The sequence below is a fragment of the Delphinapterus leucas genome, chromosome 2 (genome assembly GCF_059928025.1).
Source record: "Delphinapterus leucas isolate spDelLeu-1000000601 "Yukka" chromosome 2, BTC_Dleu_Yukka2, whole genome shotgun sequence".
NCBI lineage: Eukaryota > Metazoa > Chordata > Mammalia > Artiodactyla > Monodontidae > Delphinapterus > Delphinapterus leucas.
In genome coordinates this window covers 121,859,014-121,886,871 of record NC_143130.1, presented here as the reverse complement: position 1 = coordinate 121,886,871, position 27,858 = coordinate 121,859,014, and the positions used below count along the sequence as shown (strand labels likewise).

The following is a 27,858-nucleotide window of genomic DNA, read 5'->3' as shown; positions in this document are numbered from 1 at the left end:
ATTAGGCCAATTAATAACCCTACAATGGTCTCTAAGTGTTCAAGTGAAAGGGAGAGTCCCACATCTCTCACTTTAAATCAAAAGCTTTGTGAGGAAGCCATGTCAAAAACCAAGACAGGCCAAAGCTAAGTCTCTTGGTTCCAAACAGTTGGTCAAGTTGTGAATGCAAAGGAGGAGATCTTAAAAGGAATTAAAAGTGCTACTCCAGTGAACACACAAAGGATAAGAAAGAAAAACAGCCTGACTGCTGATATGGAGAAAGTTATAGTGGTCTGGATAGAGGATCAAACCTGCTACAATGTTCCCTTAAGCCAAAGCCTAATCCAGAGCAAGTCCTGTCCTCCCTTCAATTCTAGGAAGGCTGAGAGAGGTGAGGAAGCTGCAGAAGAAAAGTTTGAAGCTAGCAGAGTTGGTTCATGTTATTTAAGGAAAGAAGCCAGCTTTGTAACATAAAAGTGCAAGGGGAAGCATTGAGTGCTGATGTAGAAGCTGCAGCAAGTTATCCAGAAGATCTAACTAAGATAATGAATAAAGGTGGTGGCTACATAAAACAACAGATTTTCAATGTAGATGAAACAACCTTCTACTGGAAGAAGATGCCATTGAGAACTTTCATAGCTAGAGAGAAGTCAGTGGTGGGCTTCAAAGGACAGGCTGACTCTCTTGTTAGGGACTAATGTGGTCGGTGAGTTTAAGTTGACCTAATACTCATTTACCATTTCTCGAGATCCTTGGGCCCTTAAGGATCTACTCTGCCTGTGCTCTATAAATGGAACAACATAGCCTGGATGACAGCATATCTGTTTACCACATGGTTTACTGAATATTTTAAACCCACTGTTGAGACCTACCACTCAGAAAAAAAAGAATCTTTTCTAAATATTACTGCTCATTGACAATGCACCTGGTCACCTAAGAGCTCTGTTGGAGATGGACAATGAGATTCAAGTTGTTTCCATGCCTGCTAACACAACATCCATTATGCAGTCCATGGATCAAGGAGTAATTTCAACTTTCAAGTCTTATTTTTTAAGAAATACATTTCATAAGGCTATAGCTACCATAGACAGTGGTTCCTCTGATGAATCTTGGCAAAGTAGATTGAAAACCTTCTGGAAAGAATTCACCATTCAGATGCCATTAAGAACATTTGTGATTCGTGGGAAGAGGTCAAAATATCAGTCTTAACAAGAGCTTGAAAGAAGTTGATTCCAGCCCTCATGGATGAATGTGAGGGGTTCAAGACTTCAGTGGAAGAAGTAACTGCAGATGTAGTGGAAACAGCTAGAGAACTAGAACTGGAAGTAGAGCCTGAAGATGTGATTGAACTGCTGCAACCTCATGATAAAACTTGAATGGAGAGGAGTTGCTTCTTATGGATGAGCAAAGAAAGTGGTTTCTTGAAATGGAATCTACTGATGAAGATGCTGTACAGATTGTTGAAATGACAACAAAAGATTTAAAATATTACATAAACTTAGTTGATAAAGCAGTGACAGGGTTTGAGAGGACTGACTCCAATTTGGAAAGAAGTTGAACTGTGGGTAAAATGCTATCAAACAGCATTGCATGCTACAGAGAAACTGTGAAAGGAAGAGTCATTCAATGCAGCAAACTTCATTGTTGTCTTATTTTAAGAAATTGCCACATATATCCAGACAAAACTCTAATTCATAAAGATACATGCACCCCTATGTTCATAGCAGCACTATTCATGATAGCCAAGACATGGAAACAACCCAAATGTCCATCGACAGATGAATGGATAAAGAAGATGTGGTACATATACACAATGGAATACTACTCAACCATAAGAAAGAAAGAAAGAATGCCCTTTGCAGCAACATGGATGTAACTAGAGATTATCATACTAAGTGAAGTAAGTAAGAAAGAGAAAGACAAATACCATATGATATCACTTATATGTGGAGTCTAAAATATGACACAAAGGAACCTATCTACAAAACAGAAACAGACTCACTGACATAGAGAACAGACTCGTGGTTGCCAAGGGGCAGGGGGCTGGGGGAGGAATGGAGTGGGAAGTTGGGGTTAGCAGATGTAAGCTATTATATATGGAATGGGTAAACAACAAGGTCCTACTGTATAGCACAGAGAGCTGTATTCAATATCCTATGATAAACCATAGTGGAAAAGAATATATAAAAAAGAATGTGTGTATTTGTGTAACTGAATCACTTTGCTGTACAGAAGAAATTAATGCAACATTGTAAATCAACTATACTTCAAAAAAAAGAAACAGAAAAAAGAAATTGCCACAGTCACCCCAACCTTCAGCAACCACCATCACCCTGATCAGTCAGCAGCCATCAACATCGAGGCAAGACCCTCCCCCTGCAAAAAGTTTATGACTCACTGAAGGCTCAGATGATAGCATTTCTTAGCAATAAAGCATTTAAAAATTGAGCTATGTATATTGTTTTTTAAGACATAATGCTATTGCACACTTAATAGACTACAGTGTAGTATAAATATAACTTTATGTAACATAAGGTTATATAACATAACTTTGTGGGAAATTAAAAAATTGGTTTGATTCTCTTTATTCTCAATATTTGCTTTATTGTGGTGGTCTGGAACCAAAACCACAATATCTCCAAGGTATGCCTGTATGGTTTTTTTAGTGCTAAATTTGCTTATGTTAGTGCTAGATTCTTTAATTGCAGGAGTTGGTATCTAACTTAAGAGAAACATTTTCTGTTTTATTTGGATAATCAGTAATTGTTTTTGGTAAGTTGTTGATATTATTCAATTCTATCATTCATTTCAAATTTGGGATTCAAGAAACCCAAAGGTTTAGTGTTATTTTTAAGTGTCTTACAAGCACATTGATTTTGAATTATTAAATATTTCTTGTTAATCTTCTTATTTCAATGAATGCTTGCTATATGTCCAGCATTAAGCTAGGAAATTGTAGAGATCTCAGGGAATATCTAAGGCACAGGTATTCTTATAAAGAACTTATTCTTGATAGAAAGACAAGATTAACACATGTGATTGAATGAAACAATAATAGATTATAAAAGAGCTGTAAAGGTTTAGGGAAGAAAAACGAATGTATGCAGCATACAATTTATCCTAGATGGTTTTACAGTGACTTAGAGTGGATTTTGAAACATGGCAGAGTTTAACTTGGTTGAGGAGAATGATTTTAATTGGGAGCCCAGTGTGAAGAGAGGCACAGAGGAGAGAAATCAGCATGGTATGTTTGGCAAGACTGCCCTGTGATAGTGGATGGCTTGTATTGGAATGTAAGTGAAATAGTTTTAATTGTGTGGTTTGGTTGTAGTTTGGAGATGCATGTGTAGGCAGAAGAAGCCCTTATAGGTTAATGAAGAACAGTGTTTGGGGTAAAATTTGTCTTGATAGTGGTATTCAGGATTTGTCAGGAAAAAGAATCTCATGTAAGAAAACTTGAGTTGGGCTTCCAAATTTTTAGATAGAAGATAACATTAGCTTAAATTTGGGGGTTAGTGGAGATTGGAAAGAAACCAGTCTTGGTGACAGATTTTCAATGGGAGTTAAAATAGAAGGTGGTACACCAAAGTGTACTAGAGTCATTCCTTGGTATCTGTAGGGGACTGGTTCCAGGACACCTCCCCCACACCACCACTGCAGATGCTCAAGTCCTCTATAAAATGGTGTAATATTCTTATGTAACCTACACGCATACTTTAAATCATCTCTAGATTACTTATAATACCTAATAAAATGTAAATGCTATGTAAATAGTTGCCTGTGCACAGCAAATTCTAGTTTTGCTTTTTGGAGCTTTCTGAAAAACTTTTTTTCAAGTATTTTCAATCCGAGCTTGGTCGAACCTGCAGCTGTGGAACCCACTGATATGGAGGACTGACAATATATTCTTATTTTGCAGACCTCAAGGGAAATAAAGATTTCAGGAGCTATTGGACCCTGTGTGTCTCTCAATTCTAAAGGACCCTGTGTGTCTGAAAATGTAAGTCATCTTTATTCTAAAAAGAAAATACAGTTAATTCTCAGGGCAGATCCAAGAGAGACCTGGGGTGGCAGTCTATAGCATTCCTTTCAAAATTATTGTGTGGGCTGTTTTACAGTAGAATGTGGCTCAGCTTCCATTGGTATACCTCTATTTGTTGTTCTTTCCACATACCCCTTTTCCCATCCACCCCTAAATTAAAACTTTTGTACTGTCACTAGTCTTCTATTTTTTATGCCTAAGTTATTCCTTGCCCAGCGTGCCTGAAAAAACAACCACAACTATGATTTAGAAATTTGGAAACTCCTGAAAGTCAAAATTAATTCTGAAACTTTTTTCGTTAGTAGAATTTCCGTCAAAGTAGCCAGCAGATTTAAGCTTTTAAGCTTCAATTCCTTTCTTTTCTTTTATCACATCTAGTGGACATATAAGGCACTTTGAAATAGTAGAATCATGTAGCTGTGGAGAGGATGATGGGACAAATAACAAAGTGTGCAATCATCTTTACAATGACAGAGTTTAAAAATTAATTTTAAGCAGTTTGCATGGAAAAATTTATATCTAAGAAGTTTTCTTGGGAATTAGACTGCTTAAATTACACAGTTCTGATCCAGAGAACCTATATTCATATATGTGTATGTTATATGTTAAATCACTGTCTCTTTACACAGATTAAATAGTTGGATAGAAGGATAATGTTAGTTGTAATTACTTCATTAAATGGTGTATATTTTTAAAGTCTACAATATGAAGAACTTGTATCAATACTTTTGTAAGTTACTTAGCAAGAATTTGAATTAATTATAATTTTTTTTGTGTAAAAATTGCTTAAGTTTATTTCATAGTATATTTATATGATCTTAAAAAAATCTTAAACCTCTAACATTTATTGAATTAGTTAGAAACCTGAAATAGATTTTTTCTTACTGGTATTTTTTTCTACTTTTTCACCTTAATATATATATAGTAATAAACTATATTCTCTGGTTTTCAAACATACTGTGTTTTATTTTTATAGGAGATAGGAACAGGTGGCACTTGTCAATGGAAGATATGTGGACTCAGTCCCACTACAACCTTAGCCATATATTTTGAAGTTGTCAATCAGGTATGACTTTTTATATTTGAATATTGAAATGCATATTTGAAAAAATACTTTATTTAGGCCATGAATATTTCCAGAGCTTATGACCCAAAGATTATTCTGTTTTGGAGTTTTTGTTTGTCATTTTCCGTTTCTCAAGGCTACACTCCTTGGTGAGAGGATATACTATAATAGAGATGTCAGGGAAACCTGCAAATGCCCAACCTTGGACAACCCAACTTTTAGTCTTAGTTTTCTTTTGTTTTTAATAAAAAATTGAAGCATAAATAAAATCTTAAATTCTGTTCTAGTTATGCATTTTTGTAATTAGGTATCTAGTTCCTCCTAGGTGTCTCAAGGTATATAATATTTGAGTCCTCCTACGAGAAAGTTTAATATATCAAAACTTATAGAAAAAAATTGGAAGGTAAAGCTGCCAATATTTGGAAAGATTTTTTTCTGCTGCTGCAGGAAAAAGTTATCATATTAAAGAATGATATAATGGATAAATTATTGACTTATATACCAATAGTTATTAGGCATAAAATGAACCACAAAGTATTAGTAGTCAGCCTTCCTAAGACGGGTGCAGGAATTTTTTTTTACATTAAAATTTGTGAAAAATATAGTGGCTCTTATTGACAAACATTTACAACAACAACAAAGCAAGAATGTTGTCAAAGGGCATGAAGAAAGTTTCCCTATTGACCACCCCACTTTTTCTTTCTGAGGATCATTATCATATATTACTATTGGTCTCTTCTCATTAATGATTTTCTGTTAGTCATCTGTTCATCATGTGATTGTCTTCCTCAAAGCTGTGTTTTCATCTTATGTACCTAGGGGAGGAGAACTTAGCTCAATTTCTTTTTCTTTTTTTTAATTGAATTGTAGTTTATTTACAATGTTGTGTTAGTTTCAGGTGTACAGCAAAGTGATTCAGTTATACATGTATATTTTTCTATTCTTTTTTCAGATTCTTTTCCCTTATAGGTTATTATAAAATATTGAGTATAGTTCCCTGTGCTATACAGTAGGTCCTTGTTGGTTATCTGTTTTATATATAGTAGTGTGTATTTGTTAATCCCAAAGTCCTAATTTATCCCCTGCCCTTTCCCCTTTGGTAACCATAAGTTTGTTTTCTATGTCTGTGGGTCTGTTTCTGTTTTGTATATAAGTTCATTTGTATCATTGTTTTTTTAGATTCCACGTATAAACCATATCATATGATATATGTCTTTCTCTGTCTGGCTTACTTCACTTAGTGTGATTATCTAGGTCCATCCATGTTGCTGCAGAAGACATTATTTCATTATTTTTTATGTTAGCTCAATGTCTTTTTATCCAGTTACTATTAGGCAAAATTGCCTCACTTATGCCTTTTCTTATCTGTTAATTTCTTTACACTTCTCCCTTCATTTTGTTTTTTCATGTTTCTCTGAATTTTATATTACTTGAAATTGATTTCCTAGCTTGACTCACTCCATAATTTTTCTCCTCTCCCAAATCCGTGTCTTTTTCCCGTGGCAAATCACCACTGTTTTGTATGCACTGGAAATAAGCATCCTTCTGATAGATTTTAGAATGAATTTTGTTAGTGCTAGGATATGCAGTCCATGACTGTATGACAACAATGTAATAGATCTTGCTTAGATTCTACTCTTTTATATTTATACAGCATAATGCTCCAATTCCTCAAGGAGGACGTGGTGCAATCCAGTTTGTGACTCAGTATCAGCATTCAAGTGGGCAGAGACGTATCCGAGTGACTACCATTGCTAGGAAGTAAGTTGTATTTGTTAGAGATTTGATTTACATATCAAAACTATTCTGGGTCGTGCTCCCAAACTGGCTTCCTATTTTGAGTGACGTTTTGGAATGAAGTTAGTCTGGAAAGGATTCTTAGATGAGGTGAGTCTAGAATTGAACAGGCTTTTGGTCTTTTTCTGTTTGTTTTGGATTTGATTGTCTGGGTAGGAAAAGTGTTGGTCAGTATAAACTTAACCTGATTTAGGCATAGCCTAGAAAATAGACCCTGAAGACATCGTAACTCTCATTTTATTGAACTGTATTTAAACTCTAGCTTCATTTCTGAAAACCATGAGACTATTCTGGTGAGTGACGGACATGGCCTAATGAAACAGTGTTGTGTTGGATGGTCTGTTACTTAGCAGAGGGTAGTATGTAGAGAGATTTATTGTCCTGCTGTAACTTTGCTTTGACTTAAAATCCTAGATGAATGTTAAGGGAATACATTATTCCTTTGAAGAAAAAGTGCCCCCTGAGCTTTCCTTTACATCTGTTCATTTGCACATCATGAACCTGGAAGTATTGATTCTTGGCAAACATGTCAATTTATTTATGGCCCCTCAGCACACACCCCCAACCCCATATGCACGTATAACTTAACTTGGAATTCAAAATATTTACTTAAGGAAACAACTGGACATACCAATTTGAGGGATATTTTATAAAGCTACTGGCTTAGACTCTTCAGAAATGTCTTAGAAGGCAAAGAAAGTGTTAGTAACCAGTTAAGATTAAAGGAGACTAAAGAGAATTACATCTAAAGCCAATATATGATCCTGGATAAAATCCCATCAGGAAAATTTTTGCTATAGAGGACCTTGTTGAGACAACTGGGGAAATTTGAATATGGTCTACATATAGGATAATAGTATTTTATCAATGTTTAATTTCATTAATTTAGTAATTCATTGGGGCTATATAAGAGAACTTTTTTGTTCTTAGGATACACACTGAAGAATTTAGGGGAAAGGGTGATGTATCTGTAACTTACTCTCAAAAAGTTTGGCAAAAGAAAAAGTGTGTGTATGAAGGAAAAGAGAACGATAAAGCAGAATGTTACAGTGCTAACAATTGATAAATCTAGGTGATGGATATATAGATTATTCTACTTATAGCTTTATGTTTGAAATATTCTTAAAATGAAAAGTTCTAAAAAGAGTTAGGTTAATCATTCAAGAGAAAGGGAACTTTTGTCATGAGAAATTTTTCATGGGTTTATATATTTTCAGTTTTTTACACAGAATTTATGAGGCTATTTGTAGAGAGAGAGAGATACTATGTGTGTTATGGTGCCATTTATATCATTGTGTCTCACCAAAGCACCCACTCTTTCAAATTAACTTATCCTGACCATTTTCAATAATCAAGGCTTATTTTTTTTCTTTATTAATTAGAAATATGACTTTAGGGGCCTAAGCAAGTGCATTTGTTAAGTGAATAAGCCATATGAAAATAAAGGACTCAAGTTCCTGAGATACAGTCAAAAGTTATCCTAGGGCTTCCCTGGTGGCGCAGTGGTTGAGAGTCCGCCTGCCGACACAGGGGACACGGGTTCGTGCCCCGGTCTGGGAAGATCCCACATGCCGTGGAGCGGCTGGGCCTGTGAGCCATGGCCGCTGAGCCTGTGCGTCCGGAGCCTGTGCTCTGCAACGGGAGAGGCCACAACAGTGAGAGGCCCGCATACTGCAAAAAATAAATAAATAAATAAATAAATAAATAAAAATAAAAAAAGTTATCCTATATTTATAGAGAAAATAATTTTGATCTGGAAAGTTTGGTTTGAAACTAGTTGTAAGAATCACAGTGAAGAGGTACTGAAAATACAAAAGACAGATTTTACAATGTGAACAAACCCTTTAAACTTTAAGAGCAAAATTTTAAATTTATGGCTAAAGAACTTTTAAGTAGTAAATTTTTATGTGCTTATTTGCTAATTTATTTTTACTACTGAACCATTGTATTGATATTTTCAGAAGAAAAATGTCACCTTTATGTTTCAGTTTGAAGCAAGTGAATACCATGGTCATACAAGTTGGGAAAATACCAATTTAAAACAATTTTGGTTTTGGGAATTCCCTGGTGGTCCAGTGGTTAGGCCTCGGCACTTTCACTGCCATGGGCCCAGGTTCAATCCCTGGTTGGGGAAATAAGATCCCAAAAGACGTGCGGCGTGACCAAAACAAACAAACAAAACCCAGCTTTATTTTTAGCTCTATGATATTTTTAAATTAAAAAATAGGGACTTCCCTGGTGGTCCAGTGATAAAGAATCTGCCTTCCAATGCAGGGGATGCAGGTTCAATCCCTGGTTAGGGAACTAAGGTCCCACATGCCTCTGGGCAACTAAGCCCACGTGCCACAACTACTGAGCTCGTGCGCCTCAATTAGAGAGCCCGTGTGCTGCAAACTACAGAGCCCACGCGCTCTGAAGCCTGCGCGCCACAACTAGAGAGAGAAAACCCGCACGGCACAACTAGAAAGAAGCCCGTGCACCACAATGAACAGCCTGTGTGCGGCAATGGAAGATGCTGCATGCCTCAACGAAGATCCCATGTGCCACACCTAAGACCCGATGCAGCCAAAAAAATTTTTAAAAAATAAAAAGATAACTAAACTATTAGTATAATCACTAAGTGTTCAAATTGCACTAAAAATAACTTTTGAAATTACCAGCTTTTGGGACTTCCATGGTGGTCCAGTGGTTAAGAATCCACCTTACAATGCAGGGGATGCGAGTTCAACCCCGGTCGGGGAACCAAGATCCCACATGCTGTGGGGCAACTAAGCTCATGCACTGCAACTACTGAGCTCGCATGCCTCAACTAGAGAGCCCGCATGTGCAAACTACAGAGCCTATGTGTTCTGGAGCCCGTGTGCCACAACTAGAGAAGCCTGCGTGCCGCAATGCAGACCCAGTGCAGCCAAAAAAATATATATATATATTGTGCTTTGCATGGTGTATCTTTTTAAAAAATAATTACCAGCTTTAATTCCTTTATTTATTCTCATTCTTTTCTGCCTCTTGGTATTTCATTAGACTGAGATAATTCGTGGGTATCAGTCATCTGGAAAATATTTTAAAATTTTTCGTCTATTTGAAAAAAATTAAAAATAGAGGAAGAAAGGAGAAGAATTTTGAACGTTGCTGCCGGGATTTTCTTGGGATCACGTCTTACATCTTTGAGTCATGTAAAAGGGGTTCAGCTTTTCACAAAGTCTGTAACTATTGCCAGAATTGCTTAAAGTGAGGTACTTCAGAACTAAGATCAGCTGAAGTATTACAAAACTCTGTGAAATGTTAAACAAACAAACAAAAGTTATTGCTGGGTCTACCCAGGTTCAGTTTGGATTAGATTTATAGAACATGTAAATTTAATAAATTACTGTTATTTCGTACGTAATTTCAAATTTATCCCTTAGACTAAAATTTTTATTAATTTTTGATTGGTTTTAGTGTGTTAATATGGAGAGAAAAGAATACATAATTTTAATTATGGGCCGAAGAGTAAGACACGGAGATCACCTTCCTCCCCACAGATGCATCAGAAATACATCTACATGGGGAACAACTCCTACAGAACACATACTGCTGGCAGAAGACCTCAGACCTCCCAAAAGATGAAAGGCTCTTGGTGCTGCAGCTGGGAGTCAGTGCTGTGCCTCTGAGGTGGGAGAGCCAACTTCAGAACACTGGTCCATAAGAGACCTCCCAGCTCCACGTAATATCAAACGGCAAAAATCTCCCAGAGATCTCCATCTCAACACCAACACCCAGCTTCACTCAATGACCAGCAAGCTACGGTGGTGGACACCCTATGCCAAACAGCTAGCAAGACAGGAACACAACCCCACCCATTAGCAGAGAGGCGGCCTAAAATCACAATAAGTCACAGACACCCCAAAACACACCACCAGACGTGGACCTGCCCACCAGAAAGACAAGATCCAGCCTCATCCACCAGAACACACGCTCTAGTCCCCTCCACCAGGAAGCCTACACAACCCGCTGAAACAACTTTAGCCACTGGGTACAGACACCAAAAACAATGAGAACTACGAACCTGCAGCCTGCAAAAAGGAGACCCCAAACACAGTAAGATAAGCAAAATGAGAAGACAGAAAAACACACAGTAGATGAAGGAGCAAGATAAAAACCCACCAGACCTAACAAATGAAGAGGAAATAGGCAGTCTACCTGAAAAAGAATTCAGAATAATGATAGTAAAGATGATCCAAAATCTTGGAAATAGAATAGAGAAAATGCAAGAAACGTTTAACAAGGACCTAGAAGAACTAAAGATGAAACAAGCAATGATGAACAATACAATAAATGAAATGAAAAATACTCTAGATGGGATCAATAGCAGAATAACTGAGGCAGAAGAACAGATAAGTGACCTGGAAGATAAAATAGTGGAAATAACTACTGCAGAGCAGAATAAAGAAAAAAGAATGAAAAGAACTGAGGACAGTCTCAGAGACCTCTGGGACAACATTAAACGCACCAACATTCAAATTATAGGGGTTCCAGAAGAAGAAGAGAAAAAGAAAGTGATTGAGAAAATATTTGAAGAGATTATAGTTGAAAACTTCCCTAATATGGGAAAGGAAATAGTTAATCAAGTCCAGGAAGCACAAAGAGTCCCATACAGGATAAATCCAAGGAGAAATACGCCAAGACACATATTAATCAAACTGTCAAAAATTAAATACAAAGAAAACATATTAAAAGCAGCAAGGGAAAAACAACAAATAACACACAAGGGAATACCCATAAGGTTAACAGCTGATCTTTCAGCAGAAACTCTGCAAGCCAGAAGGGACTCGCAGGACATATTTAAACTGATGAAGGTGAAAAACCTGCAACCAAGATTACTCTACCCAGCAAGGATCTCATTCAGATTTGATGGAGAAATTAAAACCTTTACAGACAAGCAAAAGTTGAGAGAATTCAGGACCACCAAACCAGCTGTACAACAAATGCTAAAGGAACTTCTTTCGGCAAGAAACACAAGAGAAGGAAAAGACCTACAATAACAAACCCAAAACAATTAAGGAAATGGGAATGGAAACATACATATCAATAATTACCCTAAATGTAAATGGACTAAATGCTCCCACCAAAAGACACAGATTGGTTGAATGGATACAAAAGCAAGACCCACATATATGCTGTCTACAAGAGACCCACTTCAGACCTAGAGACACATACAAACTGAAAGTGAAGGGATGGAAAAAGATATTCCATGCAAATGTAAACCAAAAGAAAGCTGGAGTAGCAATTCCCATATCAGACAAAATAGACTTTAAAATAAAGACTATTATAAGAGACAAAGAAGGACCCTACATAATGATCAAGGGATTGATCCAAGAAGAAGATATAACAATTGTAAATATTTATGCACCCAACATAGGAGCACCTCAATACATAAGGCAAATACTAACAGCCATAAAAGGGGAAATCGACAGTAACACAGTCATAGTAGGGGACTTTAACACCCCACTTTCACCAATGGACAGATCATCCAAAATGAAAATAAATAAGGAAACACAAGCTTTAAATGATACATTAAACCAGATGGACTTAATTGATATTTATAGGACATTCCATCCAAAAACAACAGAATACATATTTTTCTCAAGTGCTCATGGAACATTCTCCAGGATAGATCATATCTTGGGTCACAAATCAAGCCTTGGTAAATTTAAGAAAATTGAGATTGTATCAAGTATCTTTTCCGACCACAATGCTATGAGACTAGATATTAATTACAGGAAAAGATCTGTAAAAAATACAAACACATGGAGGCTAAACAATACACTACTTAATAACGAAGTGCTCACTGAAGAAATCAAAGAGGAAATAAAAAAATACCTAGAAACAAATAACAATGGAGACACGACGACCCAAAACCTATGGGATGCAGCAAAAGCAGTTCTAAGAGGGAACTTTATAGCAATACAATCCTACCTTAAGAAATAGGAAACATCTCGAATAAACAACGTAACCTTGCACCTAAAGCAATTAGAGAAAGAAGAACAAAAAACCCCCAAAGCTAGCAGAAGGAAAGAAATCATAAAAATCAGATCAGAAATAAATGAAAAAGAAATGAAGGAAACGATAACAAAGATCAATAAAATTAAAACCTGGTTCTTTGAGAAGATAAACAAAATAGATAAACCATTAGCCAGACTCATCAAGAAAAAAAGGGAGAAGACTCAAATCAATAGAATTAGAAATGAAAAAGGAAGAGTAACAACTGACACTGCAGAAATACAAAAGATCATGAGAGATTACTACAGGCAACTCTATGCCAATAGTATGGACAATCTGGAAGAAATGGACAAATTCTTAGAAATGCACAACCTGCCAAGACTGAATCAGGAAGAAATAGAAAATATGAACAGACCAATCACAAGCACTGAAATTGAAACTGTGATTTAAACTCTTCCAACAAACAAAAGCCCAGGACCAGATGGCTTCACAGGGGAATTCTGTCAAACATTTAGAGAAGAGCTATCACCTATCCTTCTCAAACTCTTCCAAAATATAGCAGAGGGAGGAACACTCCCAAACTCATTCTACGAGGCCACCATCACCCTGATACCAAAACCAGACAAGGATGTCACAAAGAAAGAAAACTACAGGCCAATATCACTGATGAACATAGATGCAAAAATCCTGAACAAAATACTAGCAAACAGAATCCAACAGCACATTAAAAGGATCATACACCATGATCAAGTGAGGTTTATGCCAGGAATGCAAGGATTCTTCAATATATGCAAATCAATCAACGTGATACACCATATTAATAAATTGAAGGAGAAAAACCATATGGTCATCTCAATAGATGGAGAGAAAGTTTTTGACAAAATTCAACACCCATTTATGATAAAAAACCCTGCATAAAGTAGGCATAGAGGGAACTTTCCTCAACATAATAAAGGCCATATATGACAAACCCACAGCCAACATCATCCTCAATGGTGAAAAACTGAAAGCATTTCCACTAAGATCAGGAACAAGACAAGGTTGCCCACTCTCACCACTGTTATTCAACATAGTTTTGGAAGTTTTAGCCACAGCAATCAAAGAAAAGGAAATAAAAGGAATCCAGATTAGAAAAGAAGAAGTAAAGCTGTCTCTGTTTGCAGATGACATGATACTATAGATAGAGAATCCTAAACATTCTACCAGAAAACTACTAGAGCTAATCAATGAATTTGATAAAGTAGCAGGATACAAAATTAATGCACAGAAATCTCTGGCATTTCTATACACTAATGATGAAAAATCTGAAAGTGAAATCAAGAAAACATTCCATTGCAACAAAAAGAATAAAATATCTAGGAATAAACCTACCTAAGGAGACAAAAGACCTGTATGCAGAAAATTATAAGACACTGATGAAAGAAATTAAAGATGATACAAATAGATAGAGAGATATACCATGTTCTTGGATTGGAAGAAACAACATTGTGAAAATGACTCTACTACCCAAAGCAATCTACAGATTCAATGCAATCCCTATCAAACTACCACTGGCATTTTTCACAGAACTAGAACAAAAAATTTCACAATTTTTCTGGAAACGCAAAAGATCCTGAATAGCCAAAGCAATCTTGAGAACGAAAAACGGAGCTGGAGGAATCAGGCTCCCTGACTTCAGACTATACTACAAAGATACAGTAATCGAGACAGTGTGGTAATGGCACAAAACCAGAAAGATAGATCAATGGAACAGGATAGAAAGCCCAGAGATAAACCCACGCACCTATGGTCACCTTATCTTTGATAAAGGAGGCAGGAATGTACAGTGGAGAAAGGACAGCCTCTTCAATAAGTGGTGCTGGGAAAACTGCACAGGTACATGTAAAAGTATGAGATTAGAACACTCCCTAACACCATACAGAAAAATAAGCTCAAAATGGATTAAAGACCTAAATGTAAGGCCAGAAACTATCAAACTCTTAGAGGAAAACATAGGCAGAACACTCTATGACATAAATCACAGCAAGATCCTTTCTGACCCACCTCCTAGAGAAATGGAAATAAAAACAAAAATAAACAAATGGGACCTAATGAAACTTCAAAGCTTTTGCACAGCAAAGGAAACCATAAACAAGACCAAAAGACAACCCTCAGAATGGGAGAAAATATTTGCAAATGAAGCAACTGACAAAGGATTAATCTCCAAAATTTACAAGCAGCTCATGCAGCTCAGTAACAAAAACACAAACAACCCAATCCAAAAATGGGCAGAAGACCTAAATAGACATTTCTCCAAAGAAGATATACAGAATGCCAACAAACACATGAAAGAATGCTCAACATCATTAATCATTAGAGAAATGCAAATCAAAACTACAATGAGATATCATCTCACACCAGTCAGAATGGCCATCATCAAAAAATCTAGAAACAATAAATGCTGGAGAGGGTGTGGAGAAAAGGGAACACTTGCACTGCTGTTGGGAATGTGAATTGTTACAGCCACTATGGAGAACAGTATGGAGGTTCCTTAAAAAACTACAAATAGAATTACCATATGACCCAGCAATCCCACTACTGGGCATATACCCTGAGAAAACCATAATGCAAAAAGAGTCATGTACCAAAATGTTCATTGCAGCTCTATTTACAATAGCCAGGAGATGGAAACAACCTAATTGTCCATCATCAGATGAATGGATGAAGAAGATGTGGCACATATATACAATGGAATATTACTCAGCCATAAAAAGAAACGAAATGGAGTTATTTGTAGTGAGGTGGATGGACCTAGAGTCTGTCATACAGAGTGAAGTAAGTCAGAAAGAGAAAGACAAATTCCATATGCTAACACATGTATATGGAATCTAAGAAAAAAAAATGTCATGAAGAACCTAGGGGTAAGACAGGAATAAAGACACAGACCTACTAGAGAAACGACTTGAGGATATGGGGAGGGGGAAGGGTAAGCTGTGACAAAGTGAGAGAGTGGCATGGACATATATACACTACCAAATGTAAAATAGATGGCTAGTGGGAAGCAGCCGCATAGCACAGGGAGATCAGCTCAGTGCTTTGTGACCGCCTGGAGGGTGGGAGGGAGGGAGACGCAAGAGGGAAGAGAGATGGGAACATATGTATATGTATAACTGATTCACTTTGTTATAAAGCAGAAACTAACACACCATTGTAAAGCAATTATACTCCAATGAAGATGTAAAAATAATAATATTAATTATCTAATTTTTATCACTAATAATTGAATTAAAAACCAATGAGAAAATATTCTGATAGTTTATTCATTTTCCAGTTTAGTAAATGACAATTACTTAGTCTGGGAGAAAACTTTATTTTTCTATTTCCATATATTTGCTTTTATAAAATTGAAGAAGTGAATTTTTAAAGTCTGATATACCAACTTGTATATCTATGTGCATATGCACACACATTGTTACATGTAAAAATCTTAATGTTTTAAGGAATATGTTTGGAAATCGACCTTTACAGTTATTTTAGAGAATTTTATTAGGTTTGGATATATTTTTCTGAAAAACAGTGAGTACTATACTGAAACTACTACTAGTGATTTTTTTTAAAGCTAATTTTTCTAGGTAATATTGGAATTTTGAAATATTGAAGTAATTTTCTGTATGTTTTAAATTTAAATCTGTGTGACAGCCAACTATGATATCATGAATATAATAATTTAGCAGCACTTCTTGCTTTCTTCTTCTTGTCTTTAGCTGGGCAGATGCTCAAACTCAAATCCAAAACATTGCTGCATCTTTTGACCAGGAGGCAGCTGCCATTCTTATGGCTCGGCTGGCAATATATAGAGCAGAAACAGAAGAAGGTCCAGATGTGCTTAGATGGCTAGACAGACAGCTCATTCGACTGGTAAGAAGTAAACATCATACTTTTCTAAATCCATACGCATTTATTTGTAGTCAATTATTTTCTTTCATGGTACTTGACAGCGTAACTGAAAGTCTGTATGAGGGACTCCTAATAAAGTTGCTGAGAAAGGCATAGTAATGAATAGCAGAGTTAATTTATCTCTTCCAGTAAACGAAAATGCCTTTTTTCCTTAAAATAAAAGAGTGACAATTATGTAACCCATTATTGTTATTATTTTGGGGGGCTGATATGAAATTAATTCCCAATTTAATCCTAAATTACTATATCTGTTTTTACTCCTTTTTTGCATATTTTCCTTCATTGCTGTGGTTTAAATTTTCTATTTTCATTTTAATGGAAATTTTAAGAGAAATTAATTAGGGTATAAAAATTATACACATTAACATATAAAAATATAGGCAAGTCTTTTTTATCTGGATCTAGATTACCAAAGTGTATGTTAGTAAAGTTATTATGATGATTTACTTGAGCTTTTAACATGTCAGGAGCCCATTACTTTCATTATGACCTAGAATGCTTAGTTCTGTTCTTTTTTTTTTTTTTTTTTAATATTTATTTATTTATTTATTTGGTTGCACCAGGTCTTAGTTGCAGCACGTGGGCTTCTTAGTTGTGGCATGTGAACTCTTAGTTGTGGTATGCATGTGGAATCTCATTCCCTGACCAGGGATTGAACCCAGGCCCCCTGCATTGGGAGCTCAGAGTCTTATGCACTGTGCCACCAGGGAAGTCCCAAGTTCTGTTCTTAATGCTTCATTTTCACTCAGCAAATTCTGGCCTATAATTTCCTTGAAAGTACCTCTTCAGTTCACCCTTCAGCTCAAACAGCCTGTTGAGAACTCTCTCTGTTAAGCTATCAAATTTCTGTTTGTAGCAGGAGGTTTTTGTGCCCTTTGTCTAGATTTTCACACAGTTTTTAAAACATTATCGAGGGAACTAGTCTTTGTTTAATAAAGTTAGCCATTTTTTGTAGCATCATCCAGAGCTTTTATTCTTTCATTTCTGAGGGTGTTTTTACACTAGCACCTCTTTGTGAATAAAGCAGTCTTATGACGACATCAGCCTGTCTTTTTTTAACAATAGGCATAAAATCTCTCTTGGAGTCAATCACTGATTGGACACCGTCAGTACAGATGTCCTCCAAGGTGGACTTTTGTTTCCATATAAGAAGATCAAAACATTAAATATATTTTGACCTTTGCTTGTTTAGGGCAGCAGAAAAGTTCTCTTGAATTTCACTATTATTTAGCAACTTGACATGACATTGGTGAAATCCGTTGACTCATCATCCTGAATAGAGAAGGTGTTATTTTTCAGCTAATTTACACAAAACTCTTCAGCATCATGTAACATGTCATGAATGCATCCACTTGTTATATTGTTTTAAGATGGAACCTTTTCAATTTCTCAGACTTCATCTTGTCCTAGCATTTTACTTACTGTAATTTTACATGTCATTGTTAGCACTCATCAACTATATGACTTCTCCTTTTCTAGATAATAAAGTTTGCTCTGAACTATCTTGCTTCCTGAGCCTTTTCACTGATTGTGACTTTGTTTTAACAAACGCTTTATTGTTTTGAGAGTCTAAAAGCTGTTTGAAGTAATCAGCACCTTTATTTGTCAAATGGTTATGATTTGTAGTAAAGTACTTTTTCCATTTTGCTGGAGCTATTACTACATTTGTAGGTTATGACATGACACAAAATTGGATAGTACAACTTGGCTTATCAGCCCCACATAAAACCCACTGGTAAGTAGCTTTCAGTGTGAAGATGGACTTTTTCTGTGTTCTGTTGTATGGGTTTAGTGAAATGACTCAGAAGATTGTAATTCTTCGGAATTCTCTGTAGGCTTCTGTCTAGAATCTTTCTCTTCTCACACCTCAGCTTCAAAAATTGCCATATTGTTTGAATGCCTGTAAAACACAAATGCTAATAAAATATAACATAGACTTGGTCTTGTAAATAACTGAATGAGACAGTTGCAAAAAGTACAAAATGATAAAAAAATCTCACAATATAATTCAATTCTAAGCTACATATCCTGCAGTTTGCACCATTTACAACAGCAGCAAGTTGAGGGTAGAGGACAGGCGAGTCATGACATAATGAAAATTATACTCTGCTCGTCTGTCACAGCAGTATAGCTTGTCTGTTCCATGAGTCAGCTGGCAACTGTGTGTAAGAGGGGATTGGTGGAGGTAGTTTCCGAGGGAAAGGCTGATATCATCAGACTATTGCCGTGCTTTCTTTGCAAAACAGCTTTCATCAATTATCCATGACCCCCCATTGTCTTGTGTCAAAAACTGAGAATGGAGTTATCCAAATGAATATAGTGCTACTGCCACGTGAGACTAAAAGATCTGCAATGAAACTGCTAACAGGATAACTTGGAAACTGCATCACTGTGGCTGGCATCATATGGTGTGCAAAGTTCAAAAAATAATTTTTAAAAAGATCACAGTTTCTTATAGAAACCCTAGTGACTAATATATGGTAAAAGTGGTGGGAATATGGTTTTTACATTCTTTTCTTTAATTGATTGAATCAAATTAGTGTACAATTGAAGTGAAGTTTCAGGTGATGACAGATGAACCTTAGTTATAGAAGCTATTCTAAGTAGCTAACATAGTGTAGCCTCATTTTTTAGTTTTTTAAAATTTTATTTTTGGCTGTGTCGGGTCTTCGTTGCTGTGCGTGGGCTTTCTCTAGTTGCGGAGAGCGGGGGCTACTCTTCGTTGTGGGGCGCGAGCTTCTCATTGTGGTGGCTTCTCTCATTGCGTAGCATGGGCTCTAGAGTGCGTGGGCTTCAGTAGTTGGAGCTCGTGGGCTCAGTAGTTGTGGCCTCTCGGGCTCTAGAGCGCAGGCTCAGTAGTTGTGGTGCAAAGGCTTAGTTGCTCCGCGGCATGTGGGAACTTCCCGGACCAGAGATCAAACCCATGTCCCCTGCATTGGCAGGCGGATTCCTAACCACTGTGCCACTAGGGAAGTCCCTAGCCTCATTTTTTGTACTGATTCCCTATTGCTGAATTTTCAGCTGTAACAATGATAGCAACACGAACAGAGAAAGGATTAATACCTCTTAGGTACTACACTTTTCTAATTTTTTTCCTAATGAAAAACCTGTGAAATTATGCTAACAAACTTCTTACCTCAATTTGGTATAGTGAATATAACTGTTTTCTTTTTTTCTTGATGACTAAGAGTCATTTTAATTAAAAATAAGCGAGTGGGAACCTGCTGTATAGCGCAGGGAGCTCAGCTCGGTGCTCTGTGGTGACCTAGACGAGTGGGATGGCGGCAGCGTGGGAGGGAGATCTAAGAGGAAGGGGATATATGTATACATATAGCTGATTCACTTTGTTGTACAGCAGAAACTAACACAACATTGTAAAGCCACTATACCTCAATTAAAATAGATAAAATAGAAGAAAAAAACCAGAAATAAACATCTTTTTAAAAACTATTTTGTAGCTAATGAGCATCATATGGCCAGATTGGTGCTGGTACCACATTTGCTTCTGACAGCTTTAATATAAGCTTTCATTCTCCTCGATCAGAATCACTTAAGATATCGGTATAACACATGATATGCTGCTTCCATTATCAGACTCTTGTTTGGGTCCATCTTGTGTCTGGCTTCATGGATCTGTTCCTTCCTTACCTTTTTGGCTCCTGACCTTTTCTACTGAATGACATCTTCTTATAACTTAAAATTACTATTTGATTTTTTTCATCTTTGACCTTTGGTTTACCCACTAACTACTCCTTTCAGCTGTGCTGCTAGCTACGATGGATAAACAGTTCATCTCTCAGGAAATCATTTCTCAGGACATTTCATTCCCAGGAAATCTCTCTTGTTTAAGGCTCTTGGGGCTTTCCTTGCAAATTTTATCACAGCTAGGTTTTCTTCTTGCCATACCAGTGGGACCAGGCACTTCAGTTGTGCTGTTTTTCAGGAGGACCACTTTTGTCATTACCATTTTCTTTCTTTTTTTTTTTTTTTGCGGTATGCGGGCCTCTCACTGTTGTGGCCTCTCCCATTGCGGAGCACAGGCTCCAGACGCGCAGGCTCAGCGGCCATGGCTCACGGGCCTGGCCACTCCGCGGCAAAAATACTATTAGCAGAATTTCATGCCAACATTTGTCATATGTATGACAGAATGTGAAAATTTTCATATACAAGAGCTGTTACAAATCAGTATTATTTGGGCAAAAGATGAGCAAAGGTGATGAGCAAGGAATTAGCAAAATAAGGAATGCAAGTGACCAATAAACATATGAAAAAGTTACCAATCTTATTTATAATCAAATCAGATAATGTGTGACATATTGGCTTTTCCACAAAATCTTTTCAATGTGTTTGATATTCTAGATCTCAAGTGTATTTTATATCCTAGATCAGCACTGTCCAAGAGAACTTTCTACAGTGGTGGAAATGTTCTGTGTTCGGCACTGTCCACTATGGAACTACTACCCACATGTGGCTCTTGAGCACTTGAAATATGGCTAGTGCAACTGAGGAACTGGATTTTAATACAATTTAATTAATTTAAATTGGATTATAGCTAGTGGCTTTCATACTGGACAGTGAAGATTTATTATCCAACTCTATAAGTTTCGTCAGTGAAGTGTTATTAGGGGGCTTTGAAGACAGAAACATTCTTATTCCCACATACCAAGATCTATTTTCTGAGGATTAGTGCTACAACTATAGCTTTTCTATCCTTTGGATAACTGTGGTTCTGAAATGATTTTTCCTGGAAGCCAAAAAATGTGATCAAACCAATTAGGCCTTCGTATGTGCTCTTTAAGGCACAGATAACTACATAAATTATTTAGTTGAACATTTTAGGCTGTAAAAGTCCTGTACTACTTGCAACAGTGAACCTTTTGTTATTTTTTGCTTATTATTTTTGCCCTTGATCATATTCAAGTACCGATAAACGTTGCCAGGAAGTAGACCAGTTACATAAGTACTATAAAAACTTTTCAGGTCAGAGACTTTGCTCAAGAACAAGAGGAAGCTAACATTTATTGAGTGCTTAGTGTCAGTCATTGTGCTAAGCACTTTCTCATGTGGATTATCTCAGTTATTTAGATGCCTTTTGTCACATTATCATAGAGGGTTTACTTCTCTGTTGCTAGAGTATGTGTCTCCTTGATTTCCTTCCACTTTCTGCCTTTGCATTTCTTCTTCACCGGTTTACCTGTTGATCTTGATTTTCTTCAACAGTTCTTTCTTTTTGGTCTTTTTTCTAGTGTACCCAACTTTATACCATCAATTTGCCTTTGGAGCCACTATGGTATTTTGATAGTGCATCTTTCTGTCAGTAGACTATTGTCTTTTTTAAGTAGAGTCTTAGGGGGTGCCTGTTGAGCTCTTCTGGCCATCATCCAAGAGTTCTTTATTTGCTATCAGAGACACTTAGTTAAAAAAATTCAAACATTTTAAGATGAGTTGTTTTGCATTGGAGCAATGTATTATTTGTTTCCAAAATTCAAGTTTATGTCTTTGGTTGTAATCATTCTCTTGGTAAGTCTATAAGTAATATTCCAGTTTTATCCTGTATCAAGTATCTTGCCTCCTAAAGAGTAATAACTTTAAAAATAGAGTATGCAGCTGATGGGACATATTTGCTCTCTTTAATTTGTGTCCCAAGCAATTTTGTGTGTTATCATACAGAACAGATTTGGAAATTCTTTTTTTAAACAGAATTGTTTATGATTGTTCATAGTTGCTGAATTAAAAGTGACAAACATTCAAAAAAATAGAGTATGCATAGACAAAGTTTTAGCTCTGTGCCAGGGAATATATTACTAACATATTTTATTTTATTTAGTGTCAGAAATTTGGAGAGTATCACAAAGATGATCCAAGTTCCTTCAGATTTTCAGAAACTTTCTCCCTTTATCCACAGGTAAGTAGATAAAAGGTCCGTGTTCTTAGTGTTGACAGGAGCATTGGCTTTCACTTTTCCTGTTGTCTTTTATTACTCATTTTATAGGGTCATTCTTTTGGTTAGGTTTTAAGTTTTGAGATAGTTAAGAAATTAGTATTATGCTTGAATAGCTAGTGAAAAGTATAGTATTTTTATGATGGCCTTGCAGATAGCATTTATTTGTGTTGAGTAGAAATTTACACTGGAACCCTACTGTGGAGTAGAATTAGGTGTGAAGCAGATTAGCTTTCCATCTGATGTAAGGGATCTAACTAATTACAGTAGTACCAAAAGGAAGTAATTTTACAAATCAGCTAGTCTTATAGCATGGTCTCATTGCCTGAGAACAACTTTATGGGGACATCCCAGGTAAATAGAAAAGAAGCTAATTTAATTTATCTTACAGAACCTTTTCCACTTGGGTAGTGGAGTCTATCTGTTGTTTCGATAGATATTTTTAAAAGCCTAGGTTGTTTATATGATGAGTAATAGAGATAATATTTATTCAACTGAGTATATACTATGTGCAAGGAATGTAGGAGAATAAAGATGGCTGACATGGATCCCACTTTCAAGGAACTTTCATTCTGAAGGGTGAGATATGAAATATACATAAACAACACAGAAAAGAAAGTGAGAAATACTATGAGAGATATATAACATTTAAAGGAAACTTTAAAGAATCCTTCCAAATTGATGATTTGATATATCTTTTTTTTTTTTTTTTTGGCGGTACGCGGGCCTCTCACTGTTGTGGCCTCTCCCGTTGCGGAGCACAGGCTCCGGACGCGCAGGCTCACGGGCCCAGCTGCTCCGCAGCATGTGGGATCTTCCCGGACCGGGGCACGAACCCGTGTCCCCTGCATCGGCAGGCGGACTCTCAATCACTGCGCCACCAGGGAAGCCCTGATATATCTTTATAGAAGAGGTAGTGTTTTGTTTTAGCTCAGTCTGGAAGGATGATTAATATTGAGATGTGGAAATTCAAATTTTTGCTCACAAAAAATTTGTTTAAAGCTTCAACTTTATTAAGTTGAAGTATAAGAGCTATACTTATTTTTTGAAAATCTTTAAGTAATCTGTAACCTAGAAGCTCCATGTTTATAGGGGGAGACTTTCCTAAATCTCTGATTGAGGTTTTGGGGAGCTAGGAAAAAGCAGGGTCTATTTGTCTTAAGGGAGGCAACCCTTTGTGTTTTGGGAATTCTCAGGCCTCATCTTCATAGAGAAACTAATAGGAAAGGGAATTGAGGGCATTAGTCTAAGTATTTGACTAAATTCTCCACACTTTCCTTACTTTCTCTTCTCTCCCTCTCCAAGCCTTCTCTTTGGGCTTTTGGATCTTCCAAGAGATCTGGGCATCCCATCTTTTCCTCTCATTGAAAGTAGAGAGCCAGAGGACCCAGAAGTGCTTTTTTCTTTGGGTTTTCAAAGCCTTATGATCTTCTAAAAGGTGACATAAACTAAATCTAAGGGAGGTCTTCATTTATAAAATATTTACCCCCAGATTTACCAATTATACATTTTTGTAAGTAAACAAGAATGATTGAAGTGGTAAGGGATGAGAGAGCCTCTCAATGAATTATGGATCACTGAAAAAAGGAACAGGAATAAGAATTTCAATGAGTGGCATGTGTTGGGAGAGAGCTGTGGAATGAGTCCCAGGCAGGGCAGCATGTAGGCACTTGAGACCTGAGGGCTGAAGGAAGTTGAGAGAAGTAACTAAAAGACAAATGGGAGTATTTTGGAACTGATCCTATTGATTATATCAAAGACCCCTGGTGTCAAAGGACAGTGTAGCTGTCCTTCTTTCAGGCCTAATTCACCCCCTTTTTGATCTCTTTCACATGAGGAGTAGGTAGAAGGGGAGAAAATGAAAGGAGAAAGAAATTATGAAACAAAGTCTAGAGAATGTTTCTTAAGGATAAAGGAGACCTTAAATATTAAGAAATAAGTGGATATATATGTCCTTTCTTTTTAAACCAGTGCAGTTTTGGGGATCTATCTGTTAATCTATTTTTATGTTCTCTTAGAGTCTTTTGGTGGTGGTAATGAATAGAAATAAAAAGGCTCAGAGATGTGGACAGAGAGATGAAGAATAAAAACAAAGTTTGCTGCTAATGCATCACCTAGCATCAGTCTCTAATAACTTAGATCTGAGCGAGGGGTTTTTGTCCCTATTCTTGTTTTCCTTTTGAGTCATCTTTTTTGCTTTAATTTTTAAGTTGTTGTTGAATTATATTTTTAAGTAACTGATAAATATCATGAGTAAGATTCTTTCTGAGAAATACAATTTAGAATGTTCTTATTGTAAGGTGTTGTTTTATTGTGTTAATGGTTGTAATCAAATGCTTTTGTAGTAGTAAACTTCTGTTGTAATATTAAAATCAGTAAAAGCTGTCTCACATGTTTTATCTTATAGTTTATGTTTCATTTAAGAAGATCTCCTTTCTTGCAAGTGTTTAACAATAGTCCTGACGAGAGTTCATATTATCGTCACCATTTTATGCGTCAAGATTTGACCCAGTCTCTAATCATGATTCAGCCTATTCTGTATGCATATTCTTTTAGTGGACCACCAGAGGTAAGAGGGACAGAAAAAGAAATTGGTTTTGTTACTGTGATGTGTGCTATTAAAAAAATAAAACAACTAGGTTTTTCTTTAAATATAGTTATTAAATACAAGAATTTAATTCAAGTGTTATCTTAAGTTATTCATATATTCACTTAAAAATATTTATGAGTGCTTACTACATGCTATATACAATGCTAGGCTGTATTAGGAAATCATTAAAAAATAAAACAACAATGAGGTAGAAGAGACTTTTTAAAGATCATTTTGTCTAGTTGTTTAGTTGATTAAATCCTATAGGGCTCATGATTATTCTTATGTCTTTAACAATGTCTAGAGGTAGTGATGATTCTAGAAACTGTATTCCAGAGTTTAGTGTCTGACAATTAGGGCATTCTGTCTAAACAGAACTTCTTGTTTTAATATAGTCTCATTCTCCTATAGTCTTTTTGGAACAAAAGATACAGTTAATTATAAAGATATACTTAAAAAAGTGATAAAATCATCCATTTTGCCTTCTTAGAAAACTGTCACACTTATTTTAACCTATTATTAAATAAAGAGTTTTTCCGTTCTAAGGTTAAAATTATCTGTTACACTACTTAAAAGTATGAAAATAATACTTCAGAAAAGGTTATTATAAAGAGAATATTTATAATATCTACTGATAAATGATCTCTAATGATGCCTTTATTCACTGTTTTGTAAAAAATAGTGGGTAAAATGTTGTATTTTTTAAAATTAATTAATTAATTTTTTATTTATTTGTTTTTGGCTGCGTTGGGTCTTTGTTGCTGCGCCCAGGCTTTCTCTAGTTGTGGCGAGCGGGGGCTACTTTTCGTTGTGGTGCACGGGCTTCTCATTGCGGTGGCTTCTCTTGTTGCCGAGCACGGGCTCTAGGCGCCTGGGCTTCAATAGTTGTGGCACACAAACTTAGTAGTTGTGGCTCATGGGCTCTAGAGCACAGGCTCAGTAGTTGTGGCGCATGGGCTTAGTTGTTCCACGGCATGTGGGATCTTCCCGGACCAGGGCTTGAGCCTGTGTCCCCTGCATTGGCAGGTGGATTCTTAACCACTGCACCACCAGGGAAGTCCCTTAAAATGTTGTATTTTGTTACTATAATTTTTAAAGTAATTTGTCATAGTTTCTACTTTTCTAGAAAATGCATTTTTAATATGTTGGTCTATGTTTGGTTTTGTAGTTCTTTGAATCAGGAAAAAAGTTTTAGAAGTAACTTTTTTTCTTATTATCATAGTAATATATGTAAGTTGTAGACATCCGGAAAATGTAGAAAACTGTTTAGAAGAAAATTGGAATCCCACTGCCTACTCCTATCAAATTTCAAACTCTCTGTTTAATCCATGAATCCCATTAGCTTCCTTTCTTAAGACTTTGCTTTTGAAGTTATCCTCTTTCTCTTCTGCATCATCACTTTCTCTCATCAGGATCATTCTCATGAACATAGAAACCTTAATAGCGCTCGTGTTAAACAAAAAGCCCCTGGACTTCACATTTTCTCTAATTGCCACCACATTTCTCTGGTCCCAGTCACAGCTAAATGCAGAAAGTTACTTGTCTATATGTTCCCACATCACATTCTCTTCTCAACCTATATTAGTCAAAGTCTTGTCCCTAATTTTTTTATTTGGCCACGCCGTGCAGCTTGCGATATCTCAGTTTCCTGACCAGGGATTGAACCCAGGCCACAGCAGTGAAAGTTCAGGATGCTAACCACCAGGCAACCAGGGAACTCCTCTTGTCCCAAAATTATACTGAAACAACTCTTATGAAGGTCACCAAAGCCTTCATCTTGCCGGAACTCTCAACAATATTTACCTTGAGGATTTTCCTTGAAAACCTTTTGCTCTAGGCTTCTCTGACACCTACAACACCTACTGGTCTTCCTCCTCCTCACTGCCTGTTCCTTCTCAGTCTCTCCCTGCTGGTTTCTCCCTTTCCGACCTCTAAGTGTTGGCGTGCTCCGGGCTCAATCTCTGACTTCTTCTCTAGCTTCCCTTTCTCTAAGTGGTGCAGTCTCACCATATAGCTTTAATTACCATCTTTGTGCATGTGATACCCAAGTTCAGGCCACTTCCTTCTATTTCATATTCAGTACTATTTTTCCATCTCCAAATTTGTTCTTTCCCAAGCCTTTCCCCTCTCACTCAGTGGTACCACTATCAGTTAGACTCTTTCCTCTTGACTGGACTCTATTTTTCAATTGTTACTTCAGTTTAGAGATTCCTCAGAAAGTTAAATTGAAATATACTTTGAGAATTCATAATACTAAGAGGTTTTATGTAATAAGGTAATAAATTAAAAAATTTAAAATGTCCTAGAAAGATCAGTTTTATGTTTTTAATTATGTTTTCCTGTTTCCTCTTACGTTGTTTTCTTTGTGTCAGCCGGTTCTTCTTGATAGCAGCAGCATTCTTGCAGATCGTATTCTCCTCATGGACACATTTTTCCAGATTTTGATTTATCATGGTGAGGTAAGAGTCCATAGCATTTAAAGCTAAGCACGTAGGTTCAATAAAGTCTTTTTATTCATAGAAGCT

General features: G+C 36.4%; 1 protein-coding gene across 1 annotated transcript in view; it reads left to right on the top strand.

Moving 5' to 3' along the window:
- Nucleotides 1-27,858, top strand: part of SEC23A (SEC23 homolog A, COPII component) — a 64,908-nt gene that overhangs the window by 23,637 nt on the left and 13,413 nt on the right. Inside the window, exons 11-17 of the mRNA XM_022570686.3 lie at nucleotides 3,899-3,979; nucleotides 4,998-5,087; nucleotides 6,742-6,848; nucleotides 16,610-16,763; nucleotides 22,630-22,707; nucleotides 25,151-25,312; nucleotides 27,706-27,792. Coding sequence (XP_022426394.1) covers nucleotides 3,899-3,979; nucleotides 4,998-5,087; nucleotides 6,742-6,848; nucleotides 16,610-16,763; nucleotides 22,630-22,707; nucleotides 25,151-25,312; nucleotides 27,706-27,792 — 759 coding nt within the window. The remainder of the gene's footprint in view (nucleotides 1-3,898; nucleotides 3,980-4,997; nucleotides 5,088-6,741; nucleotides 6,849-16,609; nucleotides 16,764-22,629; nucleotides 22,708-25,150; nucleotides 25,313-27,705; nucleotides 27,793-27,858) is intronic.